The sequence below is a fragment of the Nerophis lumbriciformis genome, linkage group LG04 (genome assembly GCF_033978685.3).
Source record: "Nerophis lumbriciformis linkage group LG04, RoL_Nlum_v2.1, whole genome shotgun sequence".
Lineage (NCBI taxonomy): Eukaryota > Metazoa > Chordata > Actinopteri > Syngnathiformes > Syngnathidae > Nerophis > Nerophis lumbriciformis.
In genome coordinates, this window is record NC_084551.2 from 41637411 (window position 1) to 41656636 (window position 19226).

The window sequence follows — 19226 nt, forward strand, 5'->3', positions numbered from 1 at the left end:
CATGAAATTTATAAACAAAAATACATTTTCAAAATAAACATTTATGTACAGTCCAGTATATGTCCAGGTCGGACTGAGCAACACACACCTTCATATTTGTACACTCAAATTAGGGAACCCAACAACATATTGCATATAATCTGTAAACACAATTACATTTTCAAAATAAGCATTTGAGGACTTCCCATCTTGTTTTAATGTTTTTTGGCATAATTTTTGGTTTCAACCTTGTAACTTTCTAAAGTTAAAAAATACTGAATAGATGTTTTAAAGAAAGTAATACTAAGTAAATATCCGTTTTTGGCCTTAAAAATAAACCTTTTACCGAGTACTATAATTAAATTGACTAAATCCTGACTGTCAATGAACTCTCCTAAAATAATACAAACCACATCAAGCTTCATAAACAAACCAATCCTTAAACACAATTTTTCAAATTCCACCCAAAACGAAGACACAATATGACAATACCAAAACAAATTCAGAGTGGATTCAGACTCCTGACAACAAAATCGGCAATCATGTGACTCTGTCATGTTCCATAGTTTTAAAATTGTTCCCGTGGGTAAGAAGTTATAAATAATTTGAATTTGAAAATAACGATTTTGCACATCGATAGTAGTTATGTAGATTAATTTCAATATTGCATCCCACAGCAACGGGCAGTCAAAAAAGTCCTCCCATTTTCCATATGTGTTATATGGGGCAGCCTTCAGAGATTTCTTTATTAAATAAAAATTATGTATTTTTATATTTATTTTAGTTCCTTTTTGCAACTAGAATTTCTTATTGGAGGTTTACAAACTAATAATTTAGTAGTTCCATAATTAATTATGTGTTTCCATGTTTTCCCAATTGCTCCAGTTAGTTGATTAAATGAAAAGCTTGAACAAGCATCACCATACATAGTTCTAAATTCATCATACTCCATAATCTTACCATTCTCATTGATAATATCATTGACAAAAATGATTCCTCTTTCAAACATATTTTTCCAAAAGAAGGGCTTTCCATCTATTTCAATATTAGAGTTCATCCATATTATCTGCTGCAAAATGTCATCTCTTTTTTCTGGCACATAAAATTGAAAACACCACCATGAGTGGATTGTTTCCTTTAGGAACCCCGCAATGTTTCCCAGCAGACTCTCTACATAAGAAAAATGGGAGGGCATCACTTGTAAAAACAGATATAATTTCTTATGATACAGTACATGTTTTTTGTCCAAAAGGACACTTGTGTACCACTCTGTTTAGATACTTCTTTGGAACAGTTGATGCTTTTAAAGACAGATACGTAGCTTCAAGGTTAAGAAGTTTCAGACCCCCATATTCATATTCATTGTACAAAACCTTTCTTTTGATCTTTTCTGGCTTGCCGTCCCAGACAAAATTGAAGACCCGCCGCTCATAAACCTTAAAAAGGTTTTGTGATGGAGCTGGTAATGACAAAAATAAATAAATAAATTGAGGAATAATTAAATAGTTGACAATAGATATTTTACTATACAAGGTTAAGGATTTCCCTTTCCATAATTGCAGAATTGTATCCAACTTTCTTAGTCGATTATCATAATTTACTGACCCTAGGTCTTCCAGATTCTCTGGGACCACAACACCAAGTATGTAAACTGGTCCATCCATCCATCCATTTTCTACCGCTTGTCACTTTTGGGGTTGCGGGGGGTGCTGGAGCCTATCTCAGCTGCATTCGGGCAGAAGGCGGGGTACACCCTGGACAAGTCACCACCTCATCGCAGGGCCAACACAGATAGACAGACAACATTCACACTCACATTCACACACTCAGGCCAATTTTAGTGTTGCCAATCAACCTATCCCCAGGTGCATGTCTTTTGGAGGTGGGAGGAAGCCGGAGTACCTGGAGGGAAACCACGCAGTCACGGGGAGAACATGCAAACTCTACACAGAAAGATCCAGAGCCCGGGATTGAACTCAGGACTACTCAGGACCTCCGTATTGGGAGGCACATATCTGTCCACAAAACAGGCACTTTGCATACCATTTGTAAGGAAGTTCTCTTTAAACTTCCGATCCTTAATATTTTACATTTATCATAATTAAGCTTAAACCCAGATTGCTGTGAATATGCATCCACAAACATGGATGCATATGCAAAAGTGCAATATATTTATCTGTACAGCAATCTATTTATTTATATCTGCACCTTATTGCTCTTTTATCCTGCACTACAGTCTGGGGTTCAATCCCGGGCTCTGGATCTTTCTGTGTGGAGTTTGAATGTTCTCCCCGTGACTGCGTGGGTTCCCTTCGGGTATTCCGGCTTCCTCCCACCTCCAAAAACATGCACCTGGGGATAGGTTGATTGGCAACACTAAATTGGCCCTTGTGTGTGAATGTGAGTGTGAATGTGGTCTGTCTATCTGTGTTGGCCCTGTGATGAGGTGGCGACTTGTCCATGGTGTACCCCGCCTTCCGCCCGATTGTAGCTGAGATAGGCTCCAGCACCCCCCGCGACCCCGAAGGGAATAAGCGGTAGAAAATGGATGGATGGATGGACAACGAGCTAATGCAACAAAATTTTGTTCTTATCTGTACTGTAAAAATCTAATTTGAATGACAATAAAAGGAAGTCTAAGTCTAAGTCTAAACAATGTCCAAGATTTATAAGGTTTTGTAAGCAATGAGGATTGGGCTTTATAAAGAAGCTTGTATCGTCTGCATACATTGTTATTTTAATTTCAATATTATTATTACTGAGCCCTTCAATATTTTTATTCAATCTAAGTTTAATCGCCAATATTTCCATAGCAATAATAGACAAGTATGGAGACTAAGGGCACCCTTGTTTTAGACATCTTAATAGAGGTATTGTCCCAGAGATGTATCCATTATTGATAATTCTAAAATTAGTTTTATTATATAGCGTCTTGATCCAGTGCAATAAGGAGTTGCTAAAATTGAAAAAAACTAAGCTTTTACAAATAACATGTAAGCTAATTTTGTCAAATGCCTTCTCCAGGTCGGCTACAAAAATGAATCCTTTTATTTTCCATATTATAATTTTCTATAATTTCAAATAACTGTCCAATATTGTTTCCTATATTTCTTCCTTGTAGGAAACCTGATTGATCTTGGTGAATAATATTTGACAAAACAGACTTAAGTCGTGTATCAAACATTTTGCCAGAATCTTAGCATCGTAACACTGAAGTGTTATTGGTCTCCAATTTTTCAGATAAACTGGGTCTTTATACTGACCATTTATTTCCTGTTTCAATAACAAAGAAATAAAGACCTTCTGTTTGAGTTAGACAAAAAAACGTTTTATATGAATAATTGAAACTAGAAAGCAATAGTTTCTTAACCTCTTCATAACATACAGTACTTGATCAACCTAAATAGGTATTCCATCTAATCCTGGGGTTTTCCCTGGATTTCTACAAGTTATGTTTCCCTAATGAGGCCTTCACATGAATGGCTTTCTTCTGAATTAAATTTTCTTTCAGAATTTTCTGGGAAAAAAAGTGTAGTTTCAGGAGGGATTACCGGATTTGAAAAAATATTAAAAAAATATTTTTAAATTTTTTCAACAATGTGGTGTGTGTAGCCAATAGCTTTCCATGTGTTTTAATAAGCTTGGAAATGTTCTTTTTAGAATGATGTTTTGTTTGGATATTTAAAAATAATTCTGAACACTTCTCACCTTTTTTCATCCAGATTGCTCTGTTGCAGTCATAACTTTTCAATAAAAGTCTGCTAACTCCTCTTGTTTGGCTGTAAAGGAATTCAGTTGCTCATTAGTTGGATTATCATTACTATCAATGATTTTTGTAAATCCTCAATTTCTTTCTTTAATTCCTGTTCTGCCATTTTATGTTGGGTTTTTTTTCTCCATGAAGTGTACACAATGGCATATCCCCTAAACAACATTTGAAGGCTTCCCAAACTATTTGGGGATTTGACGATCCTACATTATTGTTAAAAAAAGTCAGTAATAAATTGCTTTGTTTTTTCAATAAATTCATCATCCTGTAGAAGCATTTGATTAAACTTCCAATATCCGGGCCCAAGTGTATTATCTTCAATTACAATATTTAATCCTATACAATTATGATCAGAACACAATTTATCATCTATTGATATTGCAGTCACTTTGTTTAGCAATGAAAATGATATAAGAAAATAGTCAATACGACTTGCCTGGTGTTGTCTTCTCCATGTATACCGTACTAATTTAGGATTTTTTAATCTCCAGATATCAAATAAATCAAGGGCATCCATAACATTTTGAATCTTTTGTAAAGATTGAGGATGATAATCCATTGAAGAATACCCTTTTCGGCCCAGAATTTTATTCAAGGCAACATTAAAGTCCCCCACAGTAATCATTTCCCCTTGTTGTTCTTGCAACATATCACTTATTTCCTCAAAAAGAGAAGGTTCATCAATATTTGGCCCACACAGATTCAAAACACACATCTGTTGACCCTGAATAATCATATTTAATATTAACCAGCGTCCTTGTGAGTCTTATTCCATAGAGTTAAATTGAAAATTAAATAGATTTTTTTAATCAAAATCATAACACCGTTTGAATTTATGTGACCATGTGAAAATAAAATCGGACCATCCCATTCTTTTTTCCATTTTTCTTCATCTAAATTTGTTGAATGCGTTTCTTGAAGACAAAAAATATCTTGTTTTTTTTCCTTCAGCCACAGAAATATAAGTTTTCTTTTTCTGTTGTCTGTAAGACCATTGCAATTATAACTAATTATTCCAACTTCATTATCGTTGTTATAAACCATGGTACCTGAGTAGATTCGTTATGTATTTTTTTGGTTCTCTTAATACCATATGTTTCTATCAAACCCACAGACACACCATTCACACAAGACAAACAAATACATACCCCTCCAAAAGACCGTTTTTCAAAATCTAACTACATTGTCCAGACCCAGAATAAACTGAAAAGCTCCAAACAAAATGTCAAGCCATTTCCGTCAAGTCGTCACCATGGCGATGTCGCGATGACACAATCACTGCGCGACTTTGTTATTGTTCCTCACATGCTTCCCCAGGTCTGTACAGCTCACCGTTAACGTACAGTTTTTGTTATTGTTCCTCACATGCTTCCGCAGGTCTGTACAGCTCACCGTTAACGTACAGTTTATCGACAACAAGAAGAGCTTGTTGTCCTTTCTGCCTAAAGAACTTCATAATTGTAATTAACTTACGTCGTTCTCCACCACTTCAGTTGGGTATTGGCTGGTCACGAAGAATACAGTGCCATTTAGTCTTCTGGAGAGACCAAGCACTCCGTCTTTGCATTTGGAGTTAGTAAACTTTACAACCATAGGTCTCGGTTTAGCATCCTCCTTGCGTTTGCCAATCCTGTATGCTCGTTCCATTTGGATCCTCTTGACTTCTTCCTCCGGGACACCGAGTTGCTCCTGCAGAAAGGCTCTGACGAGCTTCTCCGCGATGCTGTAAGTTTCTCCTACATCTTCGCTAATCCCCATGATCAGCAGGTTGTCCCGCATGCAGAGTTCTAACAAGTCCGCCTTTAACTTCTCGTTGTCCGTTGTCAGTCTAGTGGTTTCGAGTGTCAGGCTTGTTACCTCTGCTTTTAGCGTTGTCTGTTCCCTTTTTATCTCCTCCATTTCAGCGTGATTGTACTCGACTGATCTTTTCAGCTCTGTAACATCAGTTTTTAGTTCATCCAAAATGTCCAGTTTTCCAAGTTTTTCAACCATAGCTTGCAACATTTTTCGATCGTCCGCAGTAAACGTTGCAATTTTGTCCGAATCACTAGAGGACAATTGATCACAGACGTGCTTAGAGTCCTTTAATCTGCGTTTTGGCATGGTTGCAGGGGAACAATGGGTCACTCAGCGTTCGAGGCACCTTATCTTCAGCCAAATAACACTCGTGAGTAGTATATTTCTCACCAATTGCATTGAGGTGGATATATGTAGCGAAAACGACTTTGGTCTTGTGTCACTGGCGCGTTTATGCCATTTATGACATTAAATACTGGGACTTATGTAGAGACGGTCTCAGCTCACGTTGCTCACGGCGGCCATCTTCCTTTTGTTTTTGTTGTTGTTTCTGAAGCGGCTCAGTTGCGTGTCCTTGTGGAAAAAATACATCCGATAGTTATGCCATTATAAGTTGGTCTCACAAGGATAAGTTGGTCTCACAACGGACACAAATCGATGGCAAAAGATGAATGTAAATGTCCAGACTTTTCACAAACATGTATCATGTTACATTACTGATGAGGTAGATAAGAAAAACAAGCAACGCAGTATTCCGCAGCAATAACCCACGGTAGCTTCAACTGCTTTGCTAGCTTGTTGTAATGAGGGGTTAAAACAGTACAATAAACAATTGAACACATGGCTTATGTATCTGTGCTGTTTATTTCTTATACATGCAGGAGAAATATAACCTTAGAGAAAAATGTAATTTAAAATATTGTATGCACTTAAGACCTTTAGTATATCAGTATGTGGAATTCAATTATGGAATGGATTAAGCAAAGAAACAAAACTTAAAGTGTTTACAAAATACAAAAAAGAAGAACCATGATAAACATTCTGAATTTATTCCATCCATCCATTCATCATTTTCTAGATAATCCTATTTATCTCACCATATGAAATATAACTTACTTCACTAATTATTATTTATTTATTTATGTTTAATGTTATTACATGGAGTAGCAAAGGAAGAACATCTGAACAATTATTATGAAAATCAATAATTAAGCTTATTTATTACATTTGTAGGCTTCTCTTTGATTGTTTTATACCAACGTTTTTAGCAGGCATTGTGTATATGGAAGATTTCTCCTCCCCCTCGATAACTAGGGAGGTCTCCTAGCGCACTTAGTTTGGAGGGCTGTGCGGCCCTAACACTTGGCTCTTCCCCCTTACCTGACGGAGAATTTGGACACCACTTAATTGACGTCCATCCATCCATCCATTTTCTACCGCTTATTCCCTTTGGGGTCGCGGGGGGCGCTGGAGCCTATCTCAGCTACAATCGGGCGGAAGGCAATGTACACCCTGGACAAGTCGCCACCTCATCGCAGGGCCAACACAGATAGACAGACAACATTCACACTCACATTCACACACAAGGGCCAATTTAGTGTTGCCAATCAACCTATCCCCAGGTGCATGTTTTTGGAGGTGGGAGGAAGCCGGAGTACCACGCAGTCACAGGGAGAACATGCAAACTCCACACAGAAAGATCCTGAGGCCTGGATTGAACTCACGACTACTTAGGACCTTCGTATTGTGAGGCAGATGCACTAACCCCTCTTCCACCGTGCTGCCCCAATTTGGACACCACTTAAATGACGTGAATGCACAAAATCAAATGACAAGGAGGCTTGGGGGAGAATTTGGATTCAGCCTTAGTCTTAAAAGGGAACTGCACTTTTTAAAAATGTTGCCTATCTTTCACAATCATGACGACTGCATTCTCACTCGTGAATAAACGTAAATAAAAGTCAGCTTACAATGGAGCCAATGGGAGGTCCTCTATTATGCTCATAAAACCCAAAAAGTGCTTTCCGGTGCTGGTGAAAAGTTTATTCTACATCATAAATCATGCCTCTCACCTTGATAGTAGAAAGATTAGGACGTATTCCGACAAGTTGGTACACTTTGACAACCAATTTAGAACCGGATATGGTTATGGTGTCAGCTTCTTTCAAACATATATATGGCGAGAAAAACACGAAAAGATGGTTGGTTCCATCCCTCCTTTCCTCGCAAGGATTATGAGTAATTCTTCATCTAAACAGGAATATAACAAGATTTTATGAGTCGGCATCCTAGTGAGAACAGACATTTGTACAGTAAGTGATGTTTTATTATGTTTGTTGGCTCTCACGAAGTCTGCAGTGAGTAATAATCAGTGATGTTGTCGAAGAAAAACGAAAAAGTTGTAATGCGTTTTTAAATTAAAGCGCCATGTATACTTAAAATTAGCAAAATACATGTACGTAAATATTATATCTTATTACAAATGTGCCCGTTATCAAATTACATATATATTTACAGCATGTAAATAACACCTTAATGGAGGTGTTTGGATGTTTTTTAAGGGCTTTGTAGGCAGAGTAGAGCGACTCCCGTAGGCTGCATTGTAAGCAGACTTTTGATCGCAATTATTTACTACTTAGATTGCATAAAAATAAACAGAAAACATGTGTTCTTGTTTTACATAAGGATTGTGAACGATAAGCAAAATTCCCTATAAAGTGCAGTTCCCCTTTAAGTAATTAAGTGTAAAGCTGTTCCACTACTTTGGTGTAGTTAATTTGACTACAGTGATACCTTTAAATCATACACAAGACTGCGGTAAAACAAGTCAAATAATTTGTTTTTTCCAAAGGAGGAATAAAAAAAACCCCCAGATAAATCCCATTATTATCATGTGGCTGTCGCAACAATTAGCAGGTATGTGTGTTTTTAGGGCTTATTGGTGCAGGTAGTACAGTACTCAATCACAGTTGTATTTGCCTTCTCACCACTGTTCCATGCGTGGTGTCATAGAATCTCTCCAGAAGTTGGATGGTTGTGCTTTTTCCACAGCCACTGCTTCCTACTAGTGCCAATGTCTCTCCCTTGCACACCTTCAGATTCAGCCCTTGTAGGACAGTCACATTAGGGCGTGAGGGGTAATTAAACTTGACACCCTCAAATTGCACATTGCCATCAAATTGATCCTGGAATTTGAAGCAAGACGGAAAATTAGTTTTGCTTACAATTTTGTTGTACAATGTACAATGACAGTAAAGATATATTCTAATCTAAAATGTATTAAAACTCTATATCTATTATCAGTAGTTGCTCTCATGTGAGGATTTTTACTACTTACCAGTGTCTGTCCTTCTTCTGAGAGATTATTAATAGCTGTCTGTCTTTTCAGAAGCACCATAATGCGAGCGGCTGATATTTTGGCTTTGGCATAGTTAGGAGTGAAAGCATTGGTCTCTCCAACACATATAGCACCATTCAAAAGCACCGTCACAATTCTGAGAGAAGACATTCAGTTTACATTTTAGGAAAATGTACATTTTGTAACGATGGGCACATTAGTGTTTATGTTTTGGAATTTTTTGACAGAAGACAGTTGATCCCCAAAATGAGATCCCACTTACAAGAAAACGCCCTCAAAATCCATTCGTCCTTCGTCAATAAGCCAAGCTCCAAAGTAGAAATATCCAGCATAAGCAAAGTATAGCATGGCTTGGGATATGCTGAAGGCTACACCCTGCACATGGGCTTTTTTGTGGGAGTTCCTGTAGAGAAAAGGAAAAGGTACAAATATACGTTTTTATCTTTTCAAATATTCGTACAAAGTGGATGGAGGACGTCACAAACCTGAATGGAACTCTGAGGTTATTGTGGTACAAAAACTCAAACAATGGCTCTCTGGTCAGAGATGCAACAGTACGGATATTGTCAGTGGCTTCTGTGAAAATCTGATAAGACGCATCATGAAAACATACATGTTGTATACCACAGGAGCACACTTGAAACACAATAGTAGCCAGCTCAAGCACATGGTACTCAGCTTGCCTCAGTTTGGACCTATCAAGTTTCCACTGTAGAATAGTTGCAAATTATTACAATCTGCATGTGTCAAGCTAGTTGTTGACTAACACATGTTCCAAATAAAGAGCTTATAACTACGAATCAACTCTAGGATATTCCATCCAACCATTTTCTACCGCTTGTCCCTTTTGGGGTTGCGGGGGGTGCTGGAGCCTATATCAGCTGCATTCGGGCGGAAGGCGGGGTACACCCTGGACAAGTCTCCAACTCATCACAGGGCCAACACAGATAGACAGACAACATTCACACACGAGGGCCAATTTAGTGTTGCCAATCAAGCCATCCCCAAGTGCATGTCTTGGGAGGTGGGAGGAAGCCAGAGTACCAGGAGGGAACCCACGCAGTCACGGGGAGAACATGCAAACTCCACACAGAAAGATCCCGAGCGCAGGATCGAACCCAGGACTACTCAGGACCTTCGTATTGTGAGGCACACACACCCCTGTTCCACTGTGCTGCTAGGATATTATATATCTCAATTTCCTAAAAGCCGATATTTTGCCATATTTCCTGGTCAGATGCAACCTAGCTGGATGTTTACTGGTATCGTTCAAGCATGAAAAAAAGCACCGTAGGTCTGCCTGATGCCTCACTTGCTTGAGAAGCAGTGCACTAAGGAGACAAAATTAATTCAATAGATAACTTGATGACAGAGGAAAACCAGACTGCTGCAACAATGTGGAGAGAGTGAATGACGGAATTGATGAATTTGCTCAACTAGTGAGTGACCAACAGTGTTTTACGTGATCATATGATATTGGCTCAACACATTTTAATAACCCTAACCAAAAATTTGTTTCAGGTTTTGACAATGGAAAAGGGTTACAGTGGAGTAAAGCAGTGCTTAGCTGAGTAGGCACCATGGTCGAGCTGAACATATCCACCACCAAATGCCCACCTTGCCAGCCATCTCCAGCTCCTTCATGTCCTCGCCAGTGTGCCCAGCTATCAAGTGCACCTGCAAACTTCCACCCGCTATCATGACCGGAACTATCGCTAGTAAGAGCAGACTTAGCTCCCAGCCATACAAAAAGGAAATAATCAGACAGGTTGTCAGGTTAGCAATATTTTGGACGAGTGCGGCCAAACGTAATCCCGTAACCTAAACCAAAGAAAACGGTGTTGATCAGTATGGTAAAAGAACATTATGTGTATACTAGAAAGAGAGATGTGCCTTACCCCTTGTACTTGAGCAGCATCAGAGGCCAGCCTTGTTAAGAGAGCACCAACACTGTTTTTGGGGTTATCAAACCAGCCAAGGTCCTAAGAGAAAAATCATTAAGCTGTTTTCCAGATCTCAATGAATTGATAAAAAAGTCCAAACTCAAATTGATTTCAAATTAATGTTACTAAATTGTTGAGAGCAAAATAACCTCAGCATGATCAGTGGAAACCAAAAACATTAACCAGCTGCTACCTAATTATACTTAAATGTACTTAATTATCCCCAAAATAGCTCATCTGAATGAGCCGAACCAATCACTACAGGCCTGTTGCCTTAGCCTCCCCCCATGACGCCCCTGAGTGTTGGCGAAAAAGCAGCAAAGTCGCAGTACAGCTGCAACACAAACACATTGGGTCAAATCCTTTGGTCACAATTTATTGCTTGACTATACGGGGTGCCCTCAACTTTTCTACTCACTCTATAAATCTCAGATTTCAGACAGCTCTAACCACTGCCATCTGCAGAAGTTCTCAGCAGACCACGCAGTGGTGGTTTGTTGGTCTGAGGGAAACGAGCAGCAATACAACGGAATCGTGTTGAGCTTTGTTAACTGCTTCGCATGTAACAATCTGCATTTGAACACCAGTAAGACACATGTTCAGCTCCAAGTGGTGAACATCTAGAGGGCAGGCTTTGAGATAGTGGACTGTTTAAAATACTTCAGTATTCATCTTAAACAACAAATTGGACAGGACACACAACACAAATGCCCTTTACAAGAAAGGCCAAAGTCGCCTACATCTTTTTCTCAATTTCCCCTCAGGGATTAATAAAGTACTTCTGATTGTGATTAAGGAGAATCATTCGGTCTGTGCGGGTCACCCCTGTAGCTCCTTTCGGTACACTGCAACACAGGAAAGTTATTTTTTGTAAAACTGGCGTTTATTGACACCATCCACGCCGACACGCCTACACACCGTGAGAACTTACAAAATAAAGTACAATACAGTACATCAGACTTTGATTTCACATCAATAAACACTCAGAAAGAAAATTAAATTACAAAAATACAATACCTCGTTGGTTGCTTGAAACGAAAAGAGGTTCTAATAATCACTTGCTTGAAGTTTTGCACAAATCATCAAATACACTTAAATCTTTTGAGGAACTGAAGACAACGTGCTCAAGCACCCTCCCCTCTTGCGTGTTCTGCCTTATTTACTGTCCGTGGGGTCGCAACATCACAACAATCGTTCCGCTTTGCAACACAATTAACTCAATACATTTACATTTTGCTCAGGAGATTTTACAATCACACATTTTCTAATAATATTTTATAACTCTGCATCATTAACTTATTTATTAATATTTATTTATTTATGACACATATTTAAAGCATGCAAACTCTCAGCAACAGCTACAACCCCTATGCAAGTTTTATGACACAAATTATTGTGCATAAAAACATACTAAGGTGGCCTTGCGCTGTTTCTCTACACCTACAGCTTAGCTTTTTGGGGCAGGCATTGAATACACGGCCCGACACACTTGTGCTTGTCCATTGTAAACTTTTGTTTAGATTTTTAACACATTGCAGCTGTTTACGGCTTACGATAAAAATATTGGGTAATCGTTGAGAGCGATCCGTAGCTGTGATATTTGTTGGTACTGTGGTACCTCAATTTATGAGTACCTTAACTCATGAGTATTTTCAGTACGAGTGGTCTCTCATCTTTTTGTTATGGTTTAAGTTGCGAGCATAATTTAAATTACGACCCTCGCCCCACGACATGGCGCAGCTAATGCCATACAACATCCAGTCTTAATTGCTGACATTAGCTTATAGCTAAAGGTCGACAAAACTTTGTTTTCCAACCATTGGAATCCAAACCTTTAGCAGTGTAGGTGTTTGGTGGGGCCAAGCACAGATTAAATGTATTTAAATTAATTTAAATGAACGGAGCTGATTTGCCATACGAGTGTTTTAAGTGAAGAGCTTGGTCATGGAATGAATTGAGCTCATAAGTTGTTGGACGACTGTCAATGATATATGATAAAAGATTATCAGCACATGTCCACATCTCTGTCAATGTTATCAAGGCAAGTGAAGACGTGGCTAGACGATACAGGCCATTGCAGGGACACATTTTATTGTAACAGTTTAGAGCTACTTAGGGATGGATTCTATTGCCGAAATGACGATGATTGGCCAAAATGTCCAGAAAAGTTGCGGAGATGAGTGAAAGTTGTCGGGTTGGTGGATAAGTCAGGAATGGTTGAATTAATGCAATCCCATAATTGCGAAATCCTGGAGGACCTGATTAATCATTTCACTTCTTTCCTCTTTCTTCAATCCATTTTTATCTTAGCCCTATTTACATATACTGTATGTGTCCCAATACTATAAATTGTGTCATGATCTGGCAGCTCTGCTGCTGCCTGTTTGCTTTTTGCTGCAGTGCATGGTTTTTGGGGCACAGGGCGGAGTCACCTTTGCACAAACGTTACGTATTTTGTCCTGACTACATAAGCTCTCCAGGGCATTCACTCGGCACCAGTAAATTCCTGATGGTTCACCCTTCCAATCTTGTTCATCTCCCCTGCCATGGCTCCAGTCACGCTTTATTTATTTACAGACAATTTTAAATTACATTATTGTTTCTTTTGTTAATATCAGAGTTCGTTCTGAAAAAGGGTAATCCTTAGAAGCGTACAGTTTATGGATAGGGACCCACTGGTTCAAATATACATCATCATATAATAAGTGAGGAAAACACCGATTCCACACTTTTCTCGTTCCTGTGGTTCTGCCTGCTGTGTAGTGTAAACTGTTTCCTCTCCACACCTTCTGTGTGCATTTTCCGTTACGCCACACCTTGTGTGTGCATCCTTTTTTATTTTTCCTCACTCCTTTATGAGTGCGCCTTTTGTTATTATTTTCATTATTTCTTCTCTGCACCGAGGACATTCTTTGGCTTAAGCCAATCATGACAAATTGTGTACTTGATCGATAACCACTGAACAGCTTAATATGTGACTGACATGGACTTACACTGTAATGATTATAACAATTAATTACTTAACAATGTGTATTTGTGGAATCACTAGTTAGGAACACAAGTTACAAAACCTTTTAAAATAATATTAATGTCCGATGAGAATTAATTGACACACTCACCTGGCTCAACATGGCCTTGAATGATGCATCTCTCAGTTTCATAGTCAGGATCTCTCCAGCTGTGCCGAAACAGAAACCCTGTAAAACAGAAAGGTAATAACACACTTAAAACAATGTGGAAATATGAGGTGGATTCTGTAAGAGTCAACTTGTTTACTCAGTGGCAAAAAGTACGAGAATATGTGTTGATGTTCAATATAAATTATAACTACATACTGTACAATATTTTCCCCCATGGTATATAACTCCTGGTGTGGTAACTAACAGCAAGTATGGCTTTTTGTGCCTTTTAGTTTACATAGTTTATCTTTTGAAAACTATGGATTAGGGTTGTCAAAATATTATTTTATTTTTTTCGAATGAATCGTGATTCTTATTTGATTCTCAATCGATTCAGAAAAATCAAAAATCTATTTAAAAAAAATGTATGGTTATGGTGTTAGTTTATTTTGAACATGCATACAATTTGATGCATCGCATATATCCAGTTTTTCATAACAGCATGTCCGAAAAGTAGTAGGACGAAGCAGAGCTTATTTAACCCTACCCCTTTTTGTATCATAACAGTTTTTAACACACACTACAGTGAATACATAAATGAGTAGAAAAATACATTAATTAATAGACAGATGAGTAAATAAATAATTACTAAATATATAAATTAGCAATAACGTTCTCGGTAAATTACGGAATGGAAAAGCATAGAGAGAGCACAGACCTTTTCCAGGCCCTGCCTTGCAATTGTAAGTCCTGAATCTGGACTGCGATGCGGATCACCTCCAAAAAGTTATTAGCTGTTCCTTATCCTATTTTGAACATTTCCTGAAAGTTCTATCAAAATTCACCCAGATGTTACTTCTTGTTTTCGAGAGGGGACACAAACTAGAAGAGCTCTGCTCCGACAATCACAATTTAACACGGGATCACTAGAAGTGGAACCGTATTTAAAAGTGTTAATTGTTATTATTTTTTTAATTTGTCCTGTCCAGACATTAAGGCAAATCATATTGTTGATGGAGATGCCCATATTTGCTATACAGATTTACTTTAGTAATGTGGGATACCTCTCTTGTTGCCTTATTTGTACTTGACTTTATTAAATGTTGGGGTAGAATTTTATCAAGCAAAACCAGTTTTCTTTTAAGTAATATATACATTTATTGGAGCTATTATCTATTTTATGGAGGAATGTAGCTAATTATTGAAGGCCCAATATTATAAAAAAAAAGTATTCACTTTGAATCGAGAATCAATTCTGAATTGAATCACTACCCCCGAGATTCTAATCGAAGATTCACAGCCCTACTATGGATAATAGCCAACTTATTTTAACTGTGATTATTACTGTACTAACGTATTGTTGAAAATGTGTGCATACCTGAAGAAATACGGTGAAAAAAGTTGCAACTCCAATAACAGCAAACATCAGGGAAATCAACATAGAGTTTTTTCTGATCTCCTCTTGATCAGGTCCTGAAAACACCTGAAAGTTTGAAATAAGCACATTAACTTTGTTAATTGTTTAAAAAGTCGCTCTTTGTGATTTTGTCATAAATTAAAAGCGATCTTGCTTGAAAGAAGTTGTAACCTACAACAATAAACTTGGTGACGATGACATCAAACATAGGCTGCATTATTCCATTGAGTGCAGCACAGATGATTCCAAACAAAAAGTAAGGCCATTCAGGAAGGTTGAAACGCATCACTTTGAGGAATGACACAAGTGGAACATTTTCATCCTGCACAAATGAGGAGAAAGAGCTGAATCATGTCCTTCCCTTCTTTTTCGTAACTGAAACATTTCTAATACCAATTCTACATCCACTGTCTTTTCTGTAGCATGTAACAACGTTTCTTTCTCTTCTTTTTTCCCCTCTGAAGAATCTGAAGAAGCAAAGGAAAACGTCCTTTTTTGCAAAGAAGATTCTGAGAAAGTTATGGACAGTGGTGTCTTTTCATACTGCTGAGACTCTTCTTGCTCCTCTGATTTTTGAAAAGTCTGTAAGATGGAAAAAGCACAAGGTTGATAGTTTTAAAAACATGCACATCCCCCAAACTCTGAGTAAAAGTTTACCTGCATAGTGACTAGAGTGTGATAGACACCCTGTTTTTCCATCAGCTGACTATGAGTCCCCAACTCAACAACCTCTCCATTTTGTATGCCAGCAATGATATCAACGTTTCTGATAGTTGAGAGGCGATGGGCCACAATTATGGTGGTCCGACCCTGTCTGACCTGCACAAAACATAATACTTTTGTATAAATAGCATGAGACTTTAAAGTTTTTTTAAATTGTGCCCATCATTCAGAATCCTTTTGTGAGACAAGAACATTACTCGTTACTTTTTCTGTGCGTTCTAAACAGTAAACAACTGCTAGTATGCAGGTAATGGAGAGTCATCTCTCTTCTGACTATAAAGCTCTCTAAGAACAAAGGTCCAGATTTTTACGTAGAGTGTAAAAATTCAAAGTTGACCAACTTCTCTGCTTGGTGCCACAACCTACTATTGTAAAGGGGAGAGGCATGATTTATATAACTTGTCATAAATTTTCACATACTCAAAGATGATACAACAGCAGGAGCTCAAGTAGCGACATTAACAAATGTCTCGTTCGTGCCCAGAGGAGCAGCGTGACCAAACCAGAGAAGTAGGTCCTCTGTGTTGCCTCTCACAATACTAATGTCACTATTTATTGATAATATGTAGGTCACGGCAGGTAAGAGGAGTGTTTTTGGGATGTTTTTTAGATGGTGGAATTCGCAGAACTTCTTCAAAGAAAGTTCAATGGAAATAAAGGTTTTTTTAGGTGTTTGTTTCAATAAAAATGGGGGAGAAAGTGAAAGTTGCAATACAATTTTGTGATTTTCCCTCTGCAATTGTAAAAGGGAAATTTTCTGAAAAAAAAGTAATTTAACAAATTTAAACAAAGACTGAGTGCATTTGACAAACATGGCAAACAAAAATATGCAAAATAGGCGTTATTCAGTCATAATAAAGTACATGTGTATTACTTCAAGGAAAATAGTAACAATTACATATCAGCCTTCACATGATTAAAAAAACAACATTTTCACAATTAAAAATAATTTATACTACAGATGAATAAACAATACAAATACTCCTAAAAGGGCATTACTACAGAAATTACACTTTGTATACCAGCCGCGCACGAGTCCACATTTCAAATTGTTTTTGGAAACTGTGGACGTCGTGTCCTCCGGAACAAAGAGGAAAAGAACCATCCGGACTGTTATAGGCGCAAAGTTGAAAAGCCAGCATCTGTGATGGTATGGGGGTGGATTAGTGCCCAAGGCATGGGTAACTTACAAATCTGTGAAGGCACTATTATTGCTGAAAGATACATACAGGTTTTGGAGCTACAAACCCCGTTTCCATATGAGTTGGGAAATTGTGTTAGATGTAAATATAAATGGAATACAATGATTTGCAAATCCTTTTCAACCCATATTCAATTGAATGCACTACAAAGACAAGATATTTGATGTTCAAACTCATAAACTTTATTTATTTTTTGCAAATAATAATTAACTGAGAATTTCAGGGCTGCAACACGTGCCAAAGTAGTTGGGAAAGGGCATGTTCACCACTGTGTTACATCACCTTTTCTTTTAACAACACTCAGTAAATGTTTGGGAACTGAGGAGACACATTTTTTAAGCTTCTCAGGTGGAATTATTTCCCATTCTTGCTTGATGTACAGCTTAAGTTGTTCAACAGTCCGGGGGTCTCCGTTGTGGTATTTTAGGCCTTATAATGCGCCACACATTTTCAATGGGAGACAGGTCTGGACTACAGACAGGCCAGTCTAGTACCCGCACTCTTTTACTATGAAGCCACGTTGATGTAACACGTGGCTTGGCATTGTCTTGCTGAAATAAGCAGGGTAACGTTGCTTGGATGGCAACATATGTTGCTCCAAAAGCTGTATGTACCTTTCAGCATTAATGGCGCCTTCACAGATGTGTAAGTTACCCATGTCTTGGGCACTAATACACCCACATACCATCACAGATGCTGGCTTTTCAACTTTGCGCCTATAACAATCCGGATGGTTCTTTTCCTCCTTGGTCTTGAGGACACGACGTCCACAGTTTCCAAAAACAATTTGAAATGTGGACTCGTCAGACCACAGAACACTTTTCCACTTTGTATCAGTCCATCTTAGATGAGCTCAGGCCCAGCGTAGCAAACGGCGTTTCTGGGTGTTGTTGATAAACGGTTTTCGCCTTGCAAAGGAGAGTTTTAACTTGCACTTACAGATGTAGCGACCAACTGTAGTTACTGACAGTGGGTTTCTGAAGTGTTCCTGAGCCCATGTGGTGATATCCTTTACACACTGATGTCGCTTGTTGATGCAGTACAGCCTGAGGGATCAAAGGTCACGGGCTTAGCTGTTTACGTGCAGTAATTTCTCCAGATTATCTGAACCCTTTGATGGTATTACGGACCGTAGATAGTGAAATCCCTAAATTCCTTGCAGTAGCTGGTTGAGAAAGGTTTTTCTTAAACTGTTCAACAATTTGCTCACGCATTTGTTGACAAAGTGGTTACCCTCGCCCCATCCTTGTTTGTGAATGACTGAGCATTTCATGGAATCTACTTTTATACCCAATCATGGCACCCACCTGTTTCCAATTTGCCTGTTCACCTGTGGGATGTTCCAATGTGTTTGATGAGCATTCCTCAACTTTATCATTATTTATTGCCACCTTTCCCAACTTCTTTGTCACGTGTTGCTGGCATCAAATTCTAAAGTAAATGATTATTTGCAAAAAAAAAAAAATGTTTATCAGTTTGATCATCAAATATGTTGTCTTTGTAGCATATTCAAATGAATATGGGTTGAAAATGATTTGCAAATCATTGTATTCCGTTTATATTTACATCTAACACAATTTCCCAACTCATATGGAAACGGGGTTTGTACATATGTTGCCATCCAAGCAACGTGATCATGGACGCCCCTGTTTATTTCAGCAAGACAATTCCAAGCCTCGTGTTACAATAGCGTGCCTTCATAGTAAAAGAGTGCGGGTACTAGACTGGCCTACCTGTAGTGCAGACCTGTCTCCCATTGAAAATACGTGGCGCAATATGAAGCCTAAAATACCACAACGAAGACCCCGGACTGTTGAACAATTTAAGCTGTACATTAAGTAAGAATGGGAAATAATTCCTCCTGAAAAGCTTCAGAAATGGGTCTCCTCAGTTACAAAACGTTTACTGAGTGTTGTTAA

General features: G+C 38.2%; 1 protein-coding gene across 11 annotated transcripts in view; it reads right to left on the bottom strand.

The window, feature by feature from the left end:
* Positions 1-19226, bottom strand: part of LOC133602392 (ATP-dependent translocase ABCB1-like) — a 129554-nt gene that overhangs the window by 11901 nt on the left and 98427 nt on the right. For 4 of the 11 annotated variants that reach the window (XM_061955581.1, XM_061955589.1, XM_061955595.1 and 1 more), the window contains 11 exons: positions 16040-16201; positions 15776-15964; positions 15558-15704; positions 15344-15448; positions 13966-14043; positions 10802-10885; positions 10521-10724; positions 9389-9489; positions 9166-9306; positions 8883-9039; positions 8533-8730 (listed from right to left, as the gene is read on the bottom strand). In XM_061955581.1, the coding sequence (XP_061811565.1) occupies positions 8533-8730; positions 8883-9039; positions 9166-9306; positions 9389-9489; positions 10521-10724; positions 10802-10885; positions 13966-14043; positions 15344-15448; positions 15558-15704; positions 15776-15964; positions 16040-16201 (1566 nt within the window). Of the gene's footprint in view, positions 1-2532; positions 3759-3783; positions 6119-6394; positions 7796-8524; positions 8731-8882; positions 9040-9165; positions 9307-9388; positions 9490-10520; positions 10725-10801; positions 10886-11209; positions 11692-13965; positions 14044-15343; positions 15449-15557; positions 15705-15775; positions 15965-16039; positions 16202-19226 lie in introns of those variants that run through there. The other 7 variants (XM_061955616.1, XM_061955599.2, XM_061955625.1 and 4 more) reach the window with 7 other exon arrangements.